Below are 18375 nucleotides of genomic sequence, written 5' to 3'. Positions count from 1 at the left end.
AAAGCATACGAGAACAAAATACTAGCCCAAGTTAGTATATTTTAGCAATAATTTAGCGCATCGAGAGGGTGTTTGACAATGAATGATTCAATTCAGTTTGTAGCGTGCAATGCCACTTTTGTTGTGTAACCAATTACGTAAAAGCTGTAATCAGTGTCCTGAGCTCGGTATGCGCGCTTTTCGTACTTGCGGATTCTGTAAAATAATCCGAGTTTCTAGACATTCTTGCATTGCCAAATAAACGACGGTTTGATTTGATTTGACTCACATTTCTGTATCTCACCAGTTCAGTACTGTAGCCGCCTTTGAATTTGGGATGAGCACGCCTCTTCAAGAAGCAGGTCTGTCGGAGTTACTAAATATACAACAGCGACTTCACACGTATCAAACCTCTCGGATACATTACAAGCTCTTGCTCCTTTCATGTTAGAGTTTAAAGAACATTCTAGTTTACCAGTTGGTAGTTTTTAACAGAACCGTAAGCGAAGTTAACAAACTCAGAAAGTCCGACTGAAAAGTCAGCGCTGTATGACTCAAGCAACCCACTTACTCAAAGACAGCATAAGGCATAGGCCATAGGGTACTTGTGAAGATTTGTAGCGTTTGTAATCCTGACCGCTAGATAGCGGCAGGGCTAAAAAAGGTCCATCCAATGTGTTTTTCAATTTTCCTTTTTACCTATTCAAGGTTCTTGTTTCATAACACTTGGTTTTAGAGGCCGAGAGTTGCAAACGTTTTTGCAGGATTCTCTCCAAGGATCACGTGAGATTGCACATGCTTCGATATATGTTGTAGTGTTATGATGTTGTCAATATAATAGATTTTAGTTGGTCTAGCTTCGGTTGTGAATCAAGAGCAGCTTAACTATATATTTAGCTTAGGCTTTAGCGCAATGTCTTTTTATTAACCAGAAGTTTTCTATTACGGGCTGCCAAACAACTAAAATAATAGAAAAAGTAGTATTACGTAAGGTAACGGTTTCATTTTTTTCTGTTTGGAAAATTGTATTCTGTTAAAATCTGTGCTGAAAATTAACAACAAAATCAGTTTGTTATTTTTAGTGATGTATTCTGTACTTTTCGGTTTTAAGATACAATTTCTGGAATTTTCTGGGGTCTAGCATATAAGTGCATAACCAGATAATGTCACAATTTAAGTAGCTGGGGTCTAGTATATAAAGGCATTCTGTGGTTGTGACCCATTTTATGTTTTATTAAAGTTCTAATATTTTAGAATAACCTGTTGACCTTGTATCTTACCAGATATCGGAGTTAGTAGTTTCCTGTTTTGAATATGCATTGATCTTAGTTCTTGCTCATTTCTCATCTCATTTTTTTAAATATTTTCGTTTGTTATCTTTGGTTTGAAAAACGTCTATTGTGCAAGTTACTTTAATGCAGTTGATTTCTTTCCTATACTTGCTAATCTTCTAGATTTTGGTAATTTGTATGCTGATGTATAAGTTAATTGTTTTTATTTTATATATTGTTGTGTTTAAAAAAATCCAATATTTAAATCTGAAAAGCATACGTTTGAATGTTACAACATAGTAACCTAAATCCAACCTAAATCAAAAATCAACTTTTCGCAGCCATTCCAACCTAACCGCCTGTCTTTACCAACAGGCTGCATGACCTGCATACAGTGAAATAGTCACTTCATATAATTCTATGACGATATTCTGCACGTTGCTATTTTTACTTTAAATTGTCCTTTTTGTGTGTTGAGTTTTTTTTATTTTCTAATAATAATGCTTTAACAGAAATAAATGAAAGGTTTGGGCGCTCTGTCTATAATAATTACGCATAATAATTGGCATTTCAAATCGAGATTATCTGCAGAATTGAAATTAGTGTGAAAATTGATTGTTTATCTTTTTGAAATGACGCTGTTCAGTTTGTTGGTATATCGCTGAATACTGTTGGAATTGTTTTAAATGTGATAAGCCAGTGCACAGTACTTTTTGATACTTGAAAATTAGGGGAGTTTTGTTCGGATGTATGTATGCTTTGTAGGCTTAGCTTCGGAGTAATTGCTAGTTGCTACTGTGAGTTATTCTACGACATTTACACAGTTGATTAAAAAAAACTTTCCTATTGTAGCATACTTTGTACTCTGGTAACAATTTGTCTGTCCATTATTTAAACAAACATAATTCAATTGCTTATTAATAATTTATAAAATATGTTTGGTTATCACATATAACTGTAAGTAGTGTAACTCTAGTAGTATAACTTAATATGTGTCCATTAGTTTTTTTTTTACTAATTCAGTTTCACCTTTAAAAGATAATTATCTTCTAAGGGACTCGATGTTTGTTAGCTGACTCTGTTTGTGTGGTATTTGACATTTTCAGTCACTTGCAGGCCATTTTAAACTTAATTCAGTGTTCTATTAATTGATATAAAAACATGTCCCTGTGATCCATCGGTTTGGTTTATCCCGCGATGATGTTGGATCAACCTTACCAATGCTAGTGTGGCACTACTACAGTATACTTTGTCTGTATTATTATTATTTACTTTGTGCATTGTATACATAAATATTCACCCTTGATTAGACTAATTAAATATGTGATATATATTGTTTATGGACAGATACAATGTTGTTTTGTGTGGGCAGGCCAGCTTAATTGTAATAACTGTTAAAAAAAAGAGCTCATAATGGTGAAAAAATTATCTCCCACTTTCATCATCATATGTTTATATTACCTCCTCAGTGGTGTGGAATATGGTGAGTATGATATGTTTAAATTTATTAAACATTTTGTAATCGACTCTCATTTTGTATATATTTGATTTCAGCTGTCATATTGCCCACACTAAACATGTATCTGGCTAGTCTGAATGCAAGTTCTTTCTTCATTGGAATGGTGCTGTCTTCATTCAGCTTGACAGGATTATTATCAGCACCATTATATGGGCAAATTACAGATGTTACAGGATCAACAAAGGCAACTGTGATGGTTAGCAATCTATTTGAAATAGGAGGTGACTTATGTTGTATTAAGATAATCGTGATCATTTTTAAGCATTTGAATAGATACTATGCATTAATTTGGTGTCTGACTACTATTTATATGCCACTACTCAGAATCCCTTACAACTCACGTTCTAAATTTCTGTACTTTACTACCTTCCCTGAAACTGGTTTATGCAAGCATTTGGTAAACACTATGTAAATAAAAATTTAATTTATGTGTGTATCTTGTGAAATAACCTGCAAATATGCTGCAAATTATCCTAAAGGATGGTTTTAGTATGGTTTTAGACAAACGAGTTATTTATTCATTTTTTGTATATACATTGGATGATTCCATGGTAATGGTTGACACATTGACATTATTCGAGAGTATGTTACATTCTAAGTTTAATTATTTATTTTTCGTAGGAAATTTCATGTACTTTGCTGCAACTGGTCCATATATGGTAATGGGCAGTAGACTTATAGCTGGTTTGGGATCTGGTTCCGGATCTTCAATTTTGGGAATGATTTCTCGTAGTACTTCGAACGAGGAGAGGACAGCAGCATTTTCACAGCTGATGTCACTGCGCCAAATGGGCTTAATCATTGGACCAGCTTTTAATATATTCCTTGCAAAATTAGACTTTTACATTGGAAATTTCCATGTTAATTCCTTAACTTCACCTGGGGTTAGTGATTAATTTTTTAGGCAAAAGAAGCTAATTCAGATTCAAAATTTTACCAAAATTCTTGTGGTTACTAATTAAATATCACTGTTCTTTGTTTCAACCCGCAGTTGTGTATAACGGACTGTGTTTATTCTAGATTTTTATGGCTTTGCTTTGGGTCATTCATGAATTACTAATGGCATGCTTTTATCATGAGATACCTCTTTTAAAAAAGTCATCTGGTTATGCATCTGTGAATAGTACATCTGATGACGAATCTAGTAGCACAGAAGGCACAATTATTAGGAGACCGAGATCAGAAACAAGATTTTTGACCTATGTTTATAATGGTTAAGTGTATAATTTCTGAGTTACCTAAAATTAACTGTAAAAGTTTTTTTGGTTATTAAATTTGACAATTGCTTGTTTTAATTGTTCAGATTTGCTTCGTGAAGAAGTAATAGTTTGTTTGACTGTCACATTTATGGTAATGTTTGTACAAACGGGAATAGAAACATTGCTTACACCTCTTACAAAGCAACTGTTTGGTTGGGAAGAACTGCCCAACAGTTTATTCTTTTGTGTTGCAGGTTTGCTTGTAAGTATAAGTTATTTTAGATGCCACTTACCCAGACACTTAAAATTATTCGCTTGCAACTACCTGTTAACTTATTTTCACACACTGAGCAGTCTTCTGAATCAGACAAATTGAGCATATCATTTGCACAAATATTCAATTTTCAGCTTGTTGTGAGCTTTTTTTCATTGGCGAAGCTGAGTGAGAAATTTTCAGATCGTCGGCTTTTAGTGGTTGGCACCGCGATTATGTCACTTTTGTATGTTCTATTTCTTTTTTTTGTCATCTTTGGTGTCAGGGAACCAAAAGGTAAAACATCTAAAAAAATGACCTTGTAAAATATTGTTGTTAAAGTTTTAGACTTACTTACTGTAGTAAGCTACTCAGGTAACACATGTACATGTAAGCAGTCTTTTATAATTATTCTTCACTAAACTTACACTTTTAGGAACTGTGTGGGTTCTAGTTGTCTTCTGCATACATAGTGTTATCCTTGTGCTAGACTTACCATTTGTGTGGGTACCACAAGCCTCTCTCTTTTCCAAAGTAACCAGCGAAAAAACGCAAGGTAAATTATGTTTGTTGTAAGTGGGTTTTGATTTTACCTGTTACTGAGAAATACTACTAGATTATAAATTAAACAAAACCTATTCTTTATATCAGCTTTCAATCAAGGCATACGACTGCTCGTAATGGGACTTGGACAGATTTTGGGGCCCCTTTGGGCGGCATCTTTGCTTAAGCGACTTCCAGTATTTGCTGCAGTCAATCTCTTCTTAATTTTGTTGCTTTTGGTAAAACATTTTGTTTCGCTTGTAATTGCTGAGCGAAACATATAGATTAGTAATAGGTTAATTTTATATGTTTTTTAAGCATTTTTGCTTTTGTTACTTGAATCTTAAAGCTCTTAAAAATAACTTGTGCTTGTCAGCCTGTAAATTTGTTTGCATTTTTTAACTTGCACTGTGAAAAATTGCGCTATGATTAAGTTGCGATGATAATGATAAAGTAGCAGAAAATGCCATTGTTAGTTAAAAATATGTGCATTTATTATGTAGATAATGATAACAGCTTCATACAAGCGACTTGAAGTTGCAACCCAGCCTAATTCTAATGGGAGCCATCCAACAGCTACAGAGAATACACCACTGTTGACAGATAGACATAGCTCTGTGAACGCATAGCTGGTTTTGTTTATCATTCTTAACTTCATATGGGTAAATATTGTTCGACCCATTTCTATGAGCTTTTTATGTTGTATAACGAAATTGAAATTGCAATCAGGAGGTTTATTAAATTGATTTCATTGAAGAATTTCCCTATAACCACACCTGGAAAAACATACCAGTGTATGTTAATTGCTAATGTACAACTGTCATTGTGGGCCAATCAGCATGGCATATGGCCAAAATGCAGTTTTATTGTTAATGTTGTTAATTTAATGTTAAGTTGTGAAATACTTAAAAACTCAAAGATTTCTTTTCATGCTTTATACGTCTGTTTTGAATACTCAAATTACACTACATTACAATAGTTATAATGACAACATCACATTTGCCCAGTTTTAAATTTCTGTTTTCGTTATAAGGGATTGTTTGGTCACACTTGTGAATAAATGTAGATTCAAGAACAGTGCTTCTTCATCTGTGGCCCATGACACCTAATCCTGTGACTTCCAGTGGGCAGTAACATATTAAGTTAACGTTACTATGCAGTCCGCTATACAACCAATTTTGTCAAGATCAATGATCAATCATATTCAGTAATTTTTCATTTTGATTGGTGTTATTGTCACAAATTATATGTACATGGTTGCTAAGCCAAAATTAGGTTTGTCACACCACATGTTTTGACCCTTACTGTCTATGCTAAGCAGGCTTGATTTTTCCAATTTCCACTGGTCTTTTTGGCAATAACTCGTTCAATGCACAACAGTAAGAATGTGTGTAATTTTAATATGTTTATTAAATAGTAAGGATGTGATTTATCAGTGCTAAATCAATATGCTAGTATTGTTGTATTGGGTACGATTTTTCTTGTCTTTTTTTTATGATATTCAGGCCCGTAGCCCTTGTTTCTAGAGGGAGAACAAAAAATTTTAGAGGTACACTAATTTTCCCTTAACAGAAGCATAAGCCACAAATGAGCGCAAAATGTCATTGAAAGTATAGTAGATACAGCATTCTCAGATTCCCTCCAAATTGAACAGACAGATTCCTCATAAGTTTTATAAACAAAACAGTTCAGTTAGTTTTACTTGACTTAATGAATTGTAAAGCTTTTTGCAAAAAGCAAATTTCACACAACCTACTATTTTATAGCAAGAACTTCTGTCTTGCATTGATCGGTGGTATGTACACACTACGCATTTGGATATGGGAACAACCTCAATAATTTTATTAAGTTTAAACAGGTGAAAAAGCTTGCACTTATCGGTATGGGGTTCACCTGCTCTTAATTGATTGAGACATGAGCTTTTTATGCTTCATTTTGCCTTGTCTGGCCTAAATTGTGGGCGACTTGAATATTGCAGTAGATTGATTAGAATTGTTAACTTACATTTATGCCATTACAATATCGTTTCTAATGCAACCAATACTGTTTTCTTGCGTGATAAAGTATGATAACATAGGAATGCAATGTTTTGCGCTCAAAATTAATATTCTATTGAAATTAAAGTTTGAACTGATTTGGATAAATGAATATTGGCACATGGTGCTTTACGATTTGAAGCTTAGTAAAAGTTTAAAATTGTAAAAGTGAGCAAAAGATAATACCCCTCGTGCACCAGTTTGGTTACGGGCCCAGTCCTTTTACCTGTGTTTGAATATTTCCTGAATCCACTGTTTAATTTTTGTAGTTTCTTTTTATATGTAATAATTATTTTCTACTGACAACTTTGTTAGACGAATTTCTGCAAAAGATTTATGACTACGAACCACCAATTGTTACAATTATTTGGCCAATTCTGTGTTGTTGGTTTTCTCTATATTTTGAAACTTTGTACCATATTCTGCTGGCAAATGTTCATAGGTTTTTTTATTTAATAACAAATATAACCTATGCAGACTGATGCAGTAAGGCCATACCAAATCAGTCATTTTTTGTAAGAAACTTCTGGATTGGAGCTTCTATTAAATTGGCCTTTAATTTCCTGACTAAATAACCTAGAGATTTTGTGAGGCCTAATCCTAATTTGTGTTATGACTACAATTTAACTATAAAATTGTAGTAGCTTAATGACAAACTTTACGATATACTCTATTTACAGTAAACTACTGCATTGTCCCTGGCTATATTGATTGTTTCTAATTCCTGTGCAACTTGTAGTTATTTTTATTGTTTGACTGGTCTAAAATTAACTCACTAATCTGAAGACCTATAGTAAATCTCTATTTTTATTAAGGTTTGTTCATTATTTTTATTCTCTTTGACTTGAGTTGGATAGCCTACTTTTGGTAAAAATGGGTGCAGCTACTTCTTTGAATTCGATGATTATTTTGTGCCCTTTTCATTCAGGATAGCCATATAAAAATGTGGCAATGCGATACAGCTTATGTCATGTTTAATTCTGTATGGTACTTTTGAACTTACAGATACAGCAAATTGTATGATATGGTCTTGAGTTATTTTTTCTGCAGCCAAATTTCAAGCGTTTTTTGTGATTGTTGATATTGCTCTTTTCTGGTAACCTCGTTACTAAATTTTTTACTTTTGACTTCCAATGCATGTTACTACAAAAATTCTTATAAACTATCTAAGCAAAAGTATCTTGAGCCTATATAGCTATGCAATATGTTACATGAATTATAAGTTGACAAATTGGGTTCATTTGTAGTGTTCAGTACTAGTCAGCTGTCAATTAAATATCCCAAAATGTTTGCTAAGATGTTGACTTAACCTGACTTAAAGATTTCTTCACTTCTTGGACTATTCACTGCTTAACGCTTTTCTACCATTATATTGATGTCACGCTAATGAAGATTGCAGTGCTTTTGTATTTTAGTAAAGTATTAACTGTTGTTATAAATTGTGACTTTTCCGGTTGTTGTATAAGAGCACACAGTTTTTGCAGCATTTTCAGTTCTTTACCTTCTCTGGCAAAACATATTTGTAAACATGGCATGAGCAAGTATTTGTGAAAGTAAACTGAAAAGTGACAATTTTTATATTGATAACCTGTATATTGAATGATTTGTGCAATTGTTTTCAGTAAAATTGTAACCAAAGTGTGCAATAAAGAAATAAAACATTCATACACACCGTTTTTGGCATATAAGATACGATAAAAATAAACTAGGGTCATTACTCATTACACTCGTATTTAGTTAGTGCTAAAAAGTCAGTAGCGTTTGCCTACGAACAAGAACCTTAGTGGAGTGAACAGGAAATGTTTTGTTCGTATTTGCAGAATTACAATAAAATGCTGCTGTTTGAACAAGAAAAAAATGGGTTTGCCAGAAACAGAAAGAATCACCATAGCATACTCAATAAACTTAAAATTACTCAACGATTTTGTCCATTGCAGAAAGATGAAAAAAGCTATAACTAACAGAAGATTTGAAAACCGTCAAAAATATTTCAATATTTGACCGCATAGGTTCGTGAATAACATGTGATATCAGACGCTTATGGTTCAATTAATGACGATTTCTTGTTCATGATTAGACCTACATCACGCGCTTTGTGGGCTCGCCGTTCTTGCTTCTGTGCCCTGTGGCATTGAAATTTTTCGAACATAAACTCCAATACTTTAAGCGTAATTTTGACATTTAACAGTTTCATGCGAACTCGAAGTAGGCCTACATTGAATTATCGTTTTGCTCATATGTTATTTTCTGGGCCTACATCATGTAGCTTAATATTGTTGCAGCAACTAATTATATTGTCGTCGTATGAATATATTAATCCGTAATCATATTTTGAATCCTTCTCAGTCTACAAGAGTCCTAGCCTTTTAATTACAAAACTACGTTTGTTTGTGATGTGTATCGTAGCATAAAACTTTGTTTAAGCTTAAACTAACTTATAACAAAGATTAACTAAAAAAAAGATCAAATAATATATAACTCAATATAAGTACCACACCAAACTACAAAGGAGTCCAAGACATGTAAGCAAAAAAAACTAAAAAGGGGAATTCCCTGGAACGCAAGTACAGTACTAGACTTTTTCTTGTGCAATTGTGTTATTCTAACAATAGCTTAACGTGTCTGAAGTTTGTTTTGGAAAGCTCAACCGATAACCTAATGACACGTTTCACATACGCCTCGCTTTGTTGTAGTGAAGCCATTTTTGGTTGCGTTGACCAAAATAGGACAGCATGAGGTTGTTAAATTTTGACAATACAAATAACTAAACTTAACCTATAATGTACTGATAGTCTATAATTAAATTATTTATAGTCTCGAGTCAAATTGTTTATACTCTTACATAGAGACTTAGCACAAGCCTTAGCTTATGAAAAAACATCGTTTTCGATATGAGGTGCCAACTGTGAAGGTTCTTTCAATTTTGTGTGTATGTGCAAAGTTTTCACATTGAAGTTTTGGCAGATAAACCTTATCATGTTTAGACTCAATGCATTTAGCTGTATATAGATATTGATGCAAAAATGCAAATTAAAACTAAAATTGTGTATAGTATTGTTCATTTTTTGTAGCCATTGACTGTGGGCAACAAAAGGAATAGTGCTAAATTTGTTAAAAGAAAACAAAAGATAAACTCACAGACAATCAACAAATGGAAAAAGAGGTGTTAAATAGGCCTAAACTGTTGTGCTGTAATCATGAAATTGGAAGGTGATAACGGCTACCAAACCCAAAAACAGTGTGATATTCTTTTGTTTTTTTGCTGGACAGTCCAAGACAAGGTGGTTTTGCAATGGTCGTCCAAACTATTGGCAGTCTGTCTAATGCTTTACTTCCAATTTATAAAGTGTGGTCTGATGTTGGTTACTGTTTTAGTATGATCTCCATTTCAATAAACAATATCAAAAAATTCTTCTTCATTATTATACTCACTGACTTCTGACTTCTTTAGTGTAAGGTAAACTTGTTTATGGACTTCCCCTCACTTTTAAAAAATTTAATGACGTTTACTAGGTTAGAAGATTTACTAAAGGAACTTAGTATTTTTTTACAATACACCAAGATTGCCAGCCTCCTATGCTACTTTGATCATAGCCTAATTACCACATATACAGAGTGTTTTACTATTTGTTATATCTTAATTTTAATTATGCCAATACATAGTTTTCAAGAAAATGAACTATAAAGTTGTCATATTTATTGGTATTATTACAATCATTTGTTCTGCTGATAAACCTGCCGATTACTACTCAGTTTTGGGAGTGCCAAAATCAGCTACCCTTAAAGAAATAAAGAGTGCATTTAGAAAATTGGCTTTACAGTATCACCCTGACAAAAACAGTGATCCCAACGCTGAAGAGAAATTTCGTGACATTGCTGAAGGTATGATATGAAAATGTTTAATTTTTTATTTTGCAATATTGACTATATCATAGTACTTTTGCAGGTTGTGATTCTAATACATCATCACTCAGGGTAAAAATGTGGCAGTGAAATTATTATTTTGTCATTTAAACTAGATATGATATTTTTTATTGTTCATATGCATGATATGAATGTCGAACTTATTTCTAGCACAGCTAGGTGTTCTAAACAATTAATACGTACATAGCTGAAACAATTAATCTTAACCTATGTACTAAACACTTTTGATGTAAACACTGTGTGGCACATTGAGTGTTAAGTTTTCACAAGCGAGGTAGGCCGTAAGTTACATTGACATCATACTTTGTTTGAGATATCAATGTTTTCAGTTAAACATTTCCAAACTAGACAAATCTTCTGAATGACAGATCAATCTCTATGATAAACTAATTTATCTGACAAAACTATATTTGAACTACATTAAAAGATATATCTGGAATGATCTGGCATTTTCTGGAGAATGCAGTGTTAATATAAATGGTTTTACCTGATCAGATATGTTACATGCAGTGGGCTACAATATGTTGGTTGTATGTGTGTTGTTGTATGACATTTTATGTTAGTTTCAAGTTTGCCATGTTAGAAGTTCAGGTAACACAATCTTGAGCTTTCTATATTTTACCACCAGCTTGTCATATCTTGAAAACTAGATTAGTGCTACACTTTGTAAATTTAACTAAAGCGTTGAAATATTGGTTTTCAAAAGTTTTCCCCGATGACTAAATCTACTTCACTCAAAAACAGTCTTATTTGATGTTTTCATTAGTTATTTTCTTCCATTAGCTCTGGGTAGAGTCAGTCCAAAATGTACCGACCGATGTACCGAATCTGGGTAGCAATTTTTTCAAATTACCAACATTTTGCTGTTGTATAACTTGAGTTTTACTGTAGGACTTTATATCAAGCTACAGCAAGCTCTTGGCATACTCATCTCTGTACAAAACTATGCTTGGTTAATATATTTTTAGGGAGGGATAATTTAATGCCTACTTCAGAATATGCAGATTTTAGGCTCTGAGTCAAATATTCATCGTAATAACTTAGTACTTCTGATAAACTTTTTAATAGCATAAAAAGTGGATCAGTAACTTTTGCGTATTGCTTTACAGCCTATGAGGTTCTGTCAGACAAGAAAAAACGAGAGCAGTATGACAGGTTTGGTCATGATGGGCTAAACAATGCTATGCACAATGAAGGTACCCAAGGAAATTTTCATGAACATTTCCGAAGTCACTTCAAATTTGACAAGTTCTTTAAAGCGTTTGATGAGGCATTTCAAGGTCATGGCCGTCATCAAAGAAAGCATGGGTAATAATTTTGCTTTTGTTGCAGACACGATGAATAACAGCAAAACCGCATTTTAACATACATGTCTTCAGTACTGACATGCCCTTTGAGGATACGTTGCCGATATTATTTATGTTGATTTTGAGTTACTGAAGGTCATTTTTTATTTCTATGTAAATGTAGTTTTACAATTTGAAATAAAAAGTTGGTTCATTTAATTACCAAGGGTACCAATATTGGGTTCATACCATATGTGGATGGTGTTTAGCTTTCTATTTTTCTTAGTTTTCTAAGAGTCCAGTTGTTCTTTTATCTCAGTGAGTTTTATATATGCACAATGTTTTTACAAATGTTCCAGTGGTTTTGGAGGCTTTCCATTTATGGATGACTTATTCTCAGATTTTCATGATGGTGGTGACTTTCAATCTTTCTTTGGGTAATTTTTTTTTTCTTTTTGCCAAACTAAAAAAAGTAATTTATTATATACTGTTTAGTTTAGTGTATAAAGTTTTTCTTCATTTGAAGATATGATGGAGACCAAAGACATCCTAATAACATTCATCACGAAAGAATAGTGCACTCAAACAGAGGTAGGAACAATTGAACATTCTATGATTCATTTTAGAACATTGTTAGATAAACGTGTGAGGCAGGCTGATGCATGAATTATTTTTGACTAAAGGTCATCTTTCAGTAAATAGTACTGGCATTAAAAACGATATTTACAGAGAAAATTTATTTTATAATTCGTGTGGTTTAAATTAGTTGACTAGGTAATTACTTTTAGTGTATTCTTTAATATTATTAAATGTTTGAATCATCAATACTACTTCGTTTATGGCTAGATTACACAGTAAATTTAATCTTAGAAAGTTTTTAAATGGAGTTTTATATGTTTTGATCAGTTACCAAATTAAAAATTTTCAGGAGGAGGAAGAAAACAGAGGTGCACTACTGTAACAAAAATTGTTAATGGTGTCAAAACAACCTACACTAGTTGCACAAGTGAAGAGTTATAGCAATGGCATTCTTTCACCAGGTTTCATGTTGCAATAATACCACTTTATTTGGCAGAATAAACTTTACACAAACACTGGGTATTGAATTTTCTATATATGGCAGAAATGTTTCATGTGTTTCATACTAAAAATATATGCCTAAAGATGTTTGAATTTTTTCAAAGGTATTACTGCAATGTGTTGTGTTTAATCAACAAATGGACATGGGTGCTATTGTGCATATTGGGTGCTTTGTAACTTGGGTTTATTTGTCCAGTGTTTAGTTAAAATAGCTTCAACATTTTGGTTCATTTTGGTACTGGTCTTAAGGTATACTGAGCTTGTTTTAGTTAGTCTCTATCTGCTTCATATACGTATAGTGTGAAGCAGTAGCACAACCGTTTGTATTTATTGTACAAGCTTGTGATTGCTGAATGTTTGTATAGGATGCATTTTTTGTAATTTTATTGAACTTAGCGGCACAACTTGTTTTTCGTTTGTGTTCTGTGCAAAACACTTGTGTAAGTGTAATGTATGAAGTTTTAAGTATTTTCGTTTTCCTCCAGTCCTTACTGGAAAACTGTGATCAATAAATTTTTACACAAGCTAGTCAGTAGGTTATGTTCCACTATTAGAAGGTTTTACGTGTTAGTGACCACTCATCTTGTAGTTTATAAACACAAGTCGTTAGCAAAACAATATGTGGCGACGTTGCAACTATCGATATCATTGTAATCTAGAGTGAACCCTACTAACTGTAAGCAATAAGTGTTAAGCTGCAAGACAGGCAGTGAAAAGCTAATAAGTGTTAAATTTTAAGCAACATGGGAAGTGCTGCGGAACTTGTATATTTCTTCAAAAGTAAAATATTTTTACATGCTTTCAAAAATTCAGTTTACATCACACAACAATAAGTGTAATGAGTTAATGACAACAATGCTTGCGTTAAATATTAAATTTCTCTTCAGGCAACGTAGTACTTTTGGAAGGACGTACAAATTCTATTGTTATTGTACGCCTAACTTGCAATTAGCGTCAGCAGAAATCATGATCTTGGACCACATTCTATGTTCTACGTACAAACACGAATACTATATTCATTCGTTTTTGGACGTTAAATTTTATAATGTTATTTGGCAATTTTATGTCCTTTCTTATTTTCACAAGTTAAAAAAAAGTTGTTTTTGATGACAACGGGCCAAACTACTTCAGCATAAGTATACGGACAAAAATATTTTAATTGCAACGTTTTTGAACAAAAAAATCTTCGTTATCGCATTCGCGTCAAAATAAAACTTATTCGTATTTGTGGCGCTTTTCAAGTTTTCATACAATAATGGTTATTATTTCTACTTCCCCATAATTTCTTCCAATTCAGGTATCACGTCGTAGTGCAAAAGTAGAAAAGACACAGTAAAATATTATTTTTTCCGTTAAATATGTTGACATCGTACATCGACTGCTTCTCAAGTTGTTTGCAAAACTAATGTTGCCCCATAGTCAACGCAAATTCGTTTTCTAGCTTCCAATTAAGTTGTAGCCTACTTCACCATACGTACGAATTTGGCTAAAATTGAGCTAGGCCCCTTTGGTAAAATCCGCCTTGATCTGTGTATCCGTAATACAGGACTTAGTGATCTATTTTTATCTTATGCTTAAACTTTAGCGATCACTCGTCATGTAATTAATGACAGCAGAAGTTTCTAAATGTTTTTCGTGTACAAGTGTCGCAAAAAACATACGCATTCCAAAACATTGTTTTGTTTCCATCCACGATATTATATCTGAAGTAAACTTTTTAGTGGTTTTGTATGAGCAAGAAACGGATTTCTTTTATGTAGCAACAACGTAATAAGTTTTGTATGGTTTGTTTTCTCGCGATCAGTTATTTTGTTAAGTTGAAAGTCAGCAGATTCGAATTTGCACAAATATCAAAACCTGTTATTGGTTTCCCACAAATTCGAATCTTTTCCAAATTGGCGCATCTCTTTAGGCTAGCGTAAAGTATTATTGTTGCTAAATTAAGGAGATTAAGAACCAATTTTAGAACAACAAAACTGATTCGCCATGTTGGGGATGTGAATTTGAACGGTGCGAGCTATTTTTAAGAACCAGGAACGTATGGAAATAGACATTGTGACGTAATAATTTCAAGAAACGATAGATAAAAGAAAATGCCAGATGTTAAATTTTGTTAATGAACCAGACCAAGACCAAAGAGATTTAAACATTGATTGAGATTGTTTAAATCTCTTTGCTCAGACGTACTGTGTAATTACTGTAATAACAACTGATTTAACATCAGAATTAAATCAATTTTGTTGTTATAAGTAGGCCTACATGTTTTGCACGATAAGTACGATGGCTTGCGCTTAAATTTGAAATGTTTTAGTTAAACAAAATTTCTAAATACAGTGGGACCTCGTTAATCCGGACCCCGAACAACCGGAATCCCCGCTATCCGACACAAAACTGCCGGGAACGGATTTCTTCCTATGCATTTTACCCCTTTAATCCGGAAACCCCGCTGTCCGACTCCGACACAAAAGTTTTGGAACAAATGTGCTAAATCAATAGCAATAAAATCCGATAAACCGGATTATTAACAGTTAAGCGAAAATGATTCACGATTGTCCTAATACACTATGTAGTTAGTTGACGAAACAATAGCCGATTATCTACGCATAATAACGTTGCGGTCTTTATTGATTCAAAAGTACAGTATTGCGCTTTGTAAAAAATTTTAGCCGCACAGCTTTTTAGTCATACTATGAAATACTGTACAGTATTTTAGAAACGAAAAAATAAATTGTTCATCAACAGTAACAAACAACACTTCCGCGGTCGCAAAAAAATACGTACAGTACATCGGTTGAGTGCGGCAATCTATTGAAGACATACTGCTGCAACTCAATCGTGCTATCAGCTTAATATATCGCATTGCGCAAAGATTGGAAACAGGTCAAAGAAAGTTCAAGACTGCTGGTCCCGCCGGAATGCTTCGCCATGCAAGAGCGGTTGTCAAACCGATTTGCGGCCGAATGTTCGTCACTTGGAGAGCATTCGTCTTTAATACAGTGGTTCTGGGGTTCGACACTGGGTCGGATCATACAAAAAATATAATTTTATTTTAGTTGCTGTCCAGCCAGAAAGTCGGTACTTAGAATTGGAGTAAGGTGCATACTGCGTTTTGAACACGGTGCTGCATTTGCAAGATTGATTGATTTTTTACTTTCCGATAATCCGGATACCCCGCTAAACCGACATTTTTTGACGAAACGAAGTGGTCCGGATTAACGAGGTCTCACTGTATCTATATACGAGCGCTGGACTCACAATAAACGCGGCTCAGGTTTTGTGTACGATACCTAGTGGCGCCATACCGTTGTAGTGCCCTGGGGCAAAGCATTAACGACACTTGCTCCTGTTCAGTGGACCTGGTGAACAGTTCTAAATTCCGCCAATACTATAAAAAACGCAAAAAATAAAAAATGCCTGACAAATGGAATTCGCACAAAAAACTAGCTTGATAACCGGGGCTCGAGCGATGAAGAATCATCGCGGGTTTAAATCGTGCAAAGACTTTTCTCTGTTCGAAGATAAAGATTATCATAGCATCATTACTTTGTTTGAGGCTTCAAGTGGGATAGGTCTTGATAGGCACACCTGGTTGTTTATGGTGGCGAGTGTGTCAAAAATTTCCATGACTACAAAATCGGACCAAGCATGTAAAATGCAAATTATGGTTCTACACTGCCCCACTGGCAGTTACATAACGCCATTTTTCAGTCGAACCTGTCCAGTAATTCTTAACATTTCTATATTATAGTGATTCTTACCAAAGTCAGTTAGTTCTCCTATTTCTCAATACAATATACCAAAATGACGGAGTTAAACGTATAAACAAGATAAACTTTGTAGTGTTGCTTGTACCACACAGACTGCATGACCACCGAATTTCTGTTGCCAGCTACTAGTTGCAGTAGTAGAACACGAAAAAGTTGTTTTTTAATTTTATTTTAATGATTAACTACACAACAACAACAAACAAACAATAAATAAACAGTAGTATAAAATAAATAGCAAAGCGCAATTTAAAAAAATGCAAATAAAACGCATGGTAGGTTTAATGTTTACAGTTGAAAAATCAGTCGGAGAACCTTTTAAAAATACTAATGCGTCATCTGCGAAAAGCGACATTTCAAAAGTACTTTGGCCTATTCTTATTCCATTAAAATCACTAGTTCGCAACATAATTGCTAGTATTCGATACACAACATAAACAATCATGGATATTGGTGTCACCTTGTCGCATGCCGCGGCAAATGGCAAGGTTTTCATAAAAATATCGGTTGTTTGTAAATACGCACCTAGGATTCCAACTAAGTGTTTTCACCCATTCGATTAGTTGCGTCTGGAATCCGTAAGCTTGGAGACAACAATGAACAATGATCCAATGAAGGGAATCAAACGCTTTATATATATCTAACGATAGAACGGTGCTGGGAATTTCATACTCGTCCGCGTAATCAATAATGTCAAAATAATAATAATATAAAAAGTTGGTTATTAATATTCTATTGCTCTAGACCCCTATGGCGACACTTAACAGGTTTGTTGTGTTGGTTTGTGCGCTGTTAGCGCTATTGCGCTAGTAGCAGTGAAGTGCGGTGAGGCTTGGGGATGGAGGTTAGGGGAGGCACTAACTTTTGATAGGGACTATTTCACCGCATGTATAGGAGTATAGGACTATAGGTCATGCAGCTAGTTGTTAAAGATGGGCGTTTAGGTTGGGATAAAGGACATGAAAAAATTGATTTTACCTATTTAAGGTTTTATTGGAATAAGATTTAGATTATAAGGTAGATTCAGATTAGGTTTAGGTTACTACGCTATAATATTTAAGTTAGGTTAACAACAAACAGTAAAAAGTATCTTTGAACGCATGTTCTTTTTGGTGAAATAGTGGCAGCCCTAACTTTTTTGGAATATATGTAGCTTATGCAAAAATGTTTGATTTCACACTGTTCAAAAATTAACGTTTATTGAATTTATTGTTTAGCTTAGGCTATATCTGATTTGTATTCTTTCATATTCGTTAAAACGTCTTGTATTTTGTAACAAAATCTGAGGTCTGGTGCACAACCAAACGGCCAAATGATGTCACAGTTTGAGTAGCAGGGGCCTAGTACATAAACGTATCACGCAGTTGTGCACTTCTGCTTTAGACCCAAATGAACAAAGAAAAACTAGGCTAGTTGTTTGCTTGGAAGCATGGCAGTTTTCAACAAAAATTCGTGCATGCAAACATGCAAATTTCTTTCATTTATTATAAAACGGCGTGAAGATAGAAAGTTCAGCATGTA

At 33.8% G+C, this 18375-nt stretch overlaps 2 protein-coding genes across 3 annotated transcripts; both read left to right on the top strand.

Moving 5' to 3' along the window:
• The first annotated feature begins 702 nt into the window (after window positions 1-702).
• LOC143448878 (major facilitator superfamily domain-containing protein 8-like) lies at window positions 703-8473 on the top strand. Its single transcript, XM_076948797.1, has 9 exons — window positions 703-2733; window positions 2805-2990; window positions 3391-3653; window positions 3790-3982; window positions 4073-4230; window positions 4377-4518; window positions 4658-4777; window positions 4873-5003; window positions 5268-8473. Exons 1-9 carry the CDS (start codon window positions 2664-2666, stop codon window positions 5391-5393), a joined length of 1389 nt encoding a protein of 462 aa, XP_076804912.1. The 5' UTR covers window positions 703-2663; the 3' UTR covers window positions 5394-8473.
• A 1941-nt stretch (window positions 8474-10414) lies between these two features.
• LOC143450676 (dnaJ homolog subfamily B member 9-like) lies at window positions 10415-13618 on the top strand. Of its 2 annotated transcripts, none has more exons than XM_076951318.1 (5): window positions 10415-10682; window positions 11834-12032; window positions 12370-12447; window positions 12537-12601; window positions 12942-13618. In XM_076951318.1, exons 1-5 carry the CDS (start codon window positions 10475-10477, stop codon window positions 13028-13030), a joined length of 639 nt encoding a protein of 212 aa, XP_076807433.1. In that variant the 5' UTR covers window positions 10415-10474; the 3' UTR covers window positions 13031-13618. The 2 variants fall into 2 exon arrangements, with proteins under 2 accessions (XP_076807433.1, XP_076807432.1); XM_076951317.1 differs by having other exon boundaries at window positions 10430-10682; window positions 12939-13618.
• Window positions 13619-18375: the final 4757 nt, after the last annotated feature.

This window comes from Clavelina lepadiformis, chromosome 3 (assembly GCF_947623445.1).
Source record: "Clavelina lepadiformis chromosome 3, kaClaLepa1.1, whole genome shotgun sequence".
In the NCBI taxonomy this organism is placed as follows: domain Eukaryota; kingdom Metazoa; phylum Chordata; class Ascidiacea; order Aplousobranchia; family Clavelinidae; genus Clavelina; species Clavelina lepadiformis.
This window is presented reverse-complemented; position numbering and strand designations above follow the sequence as displayed.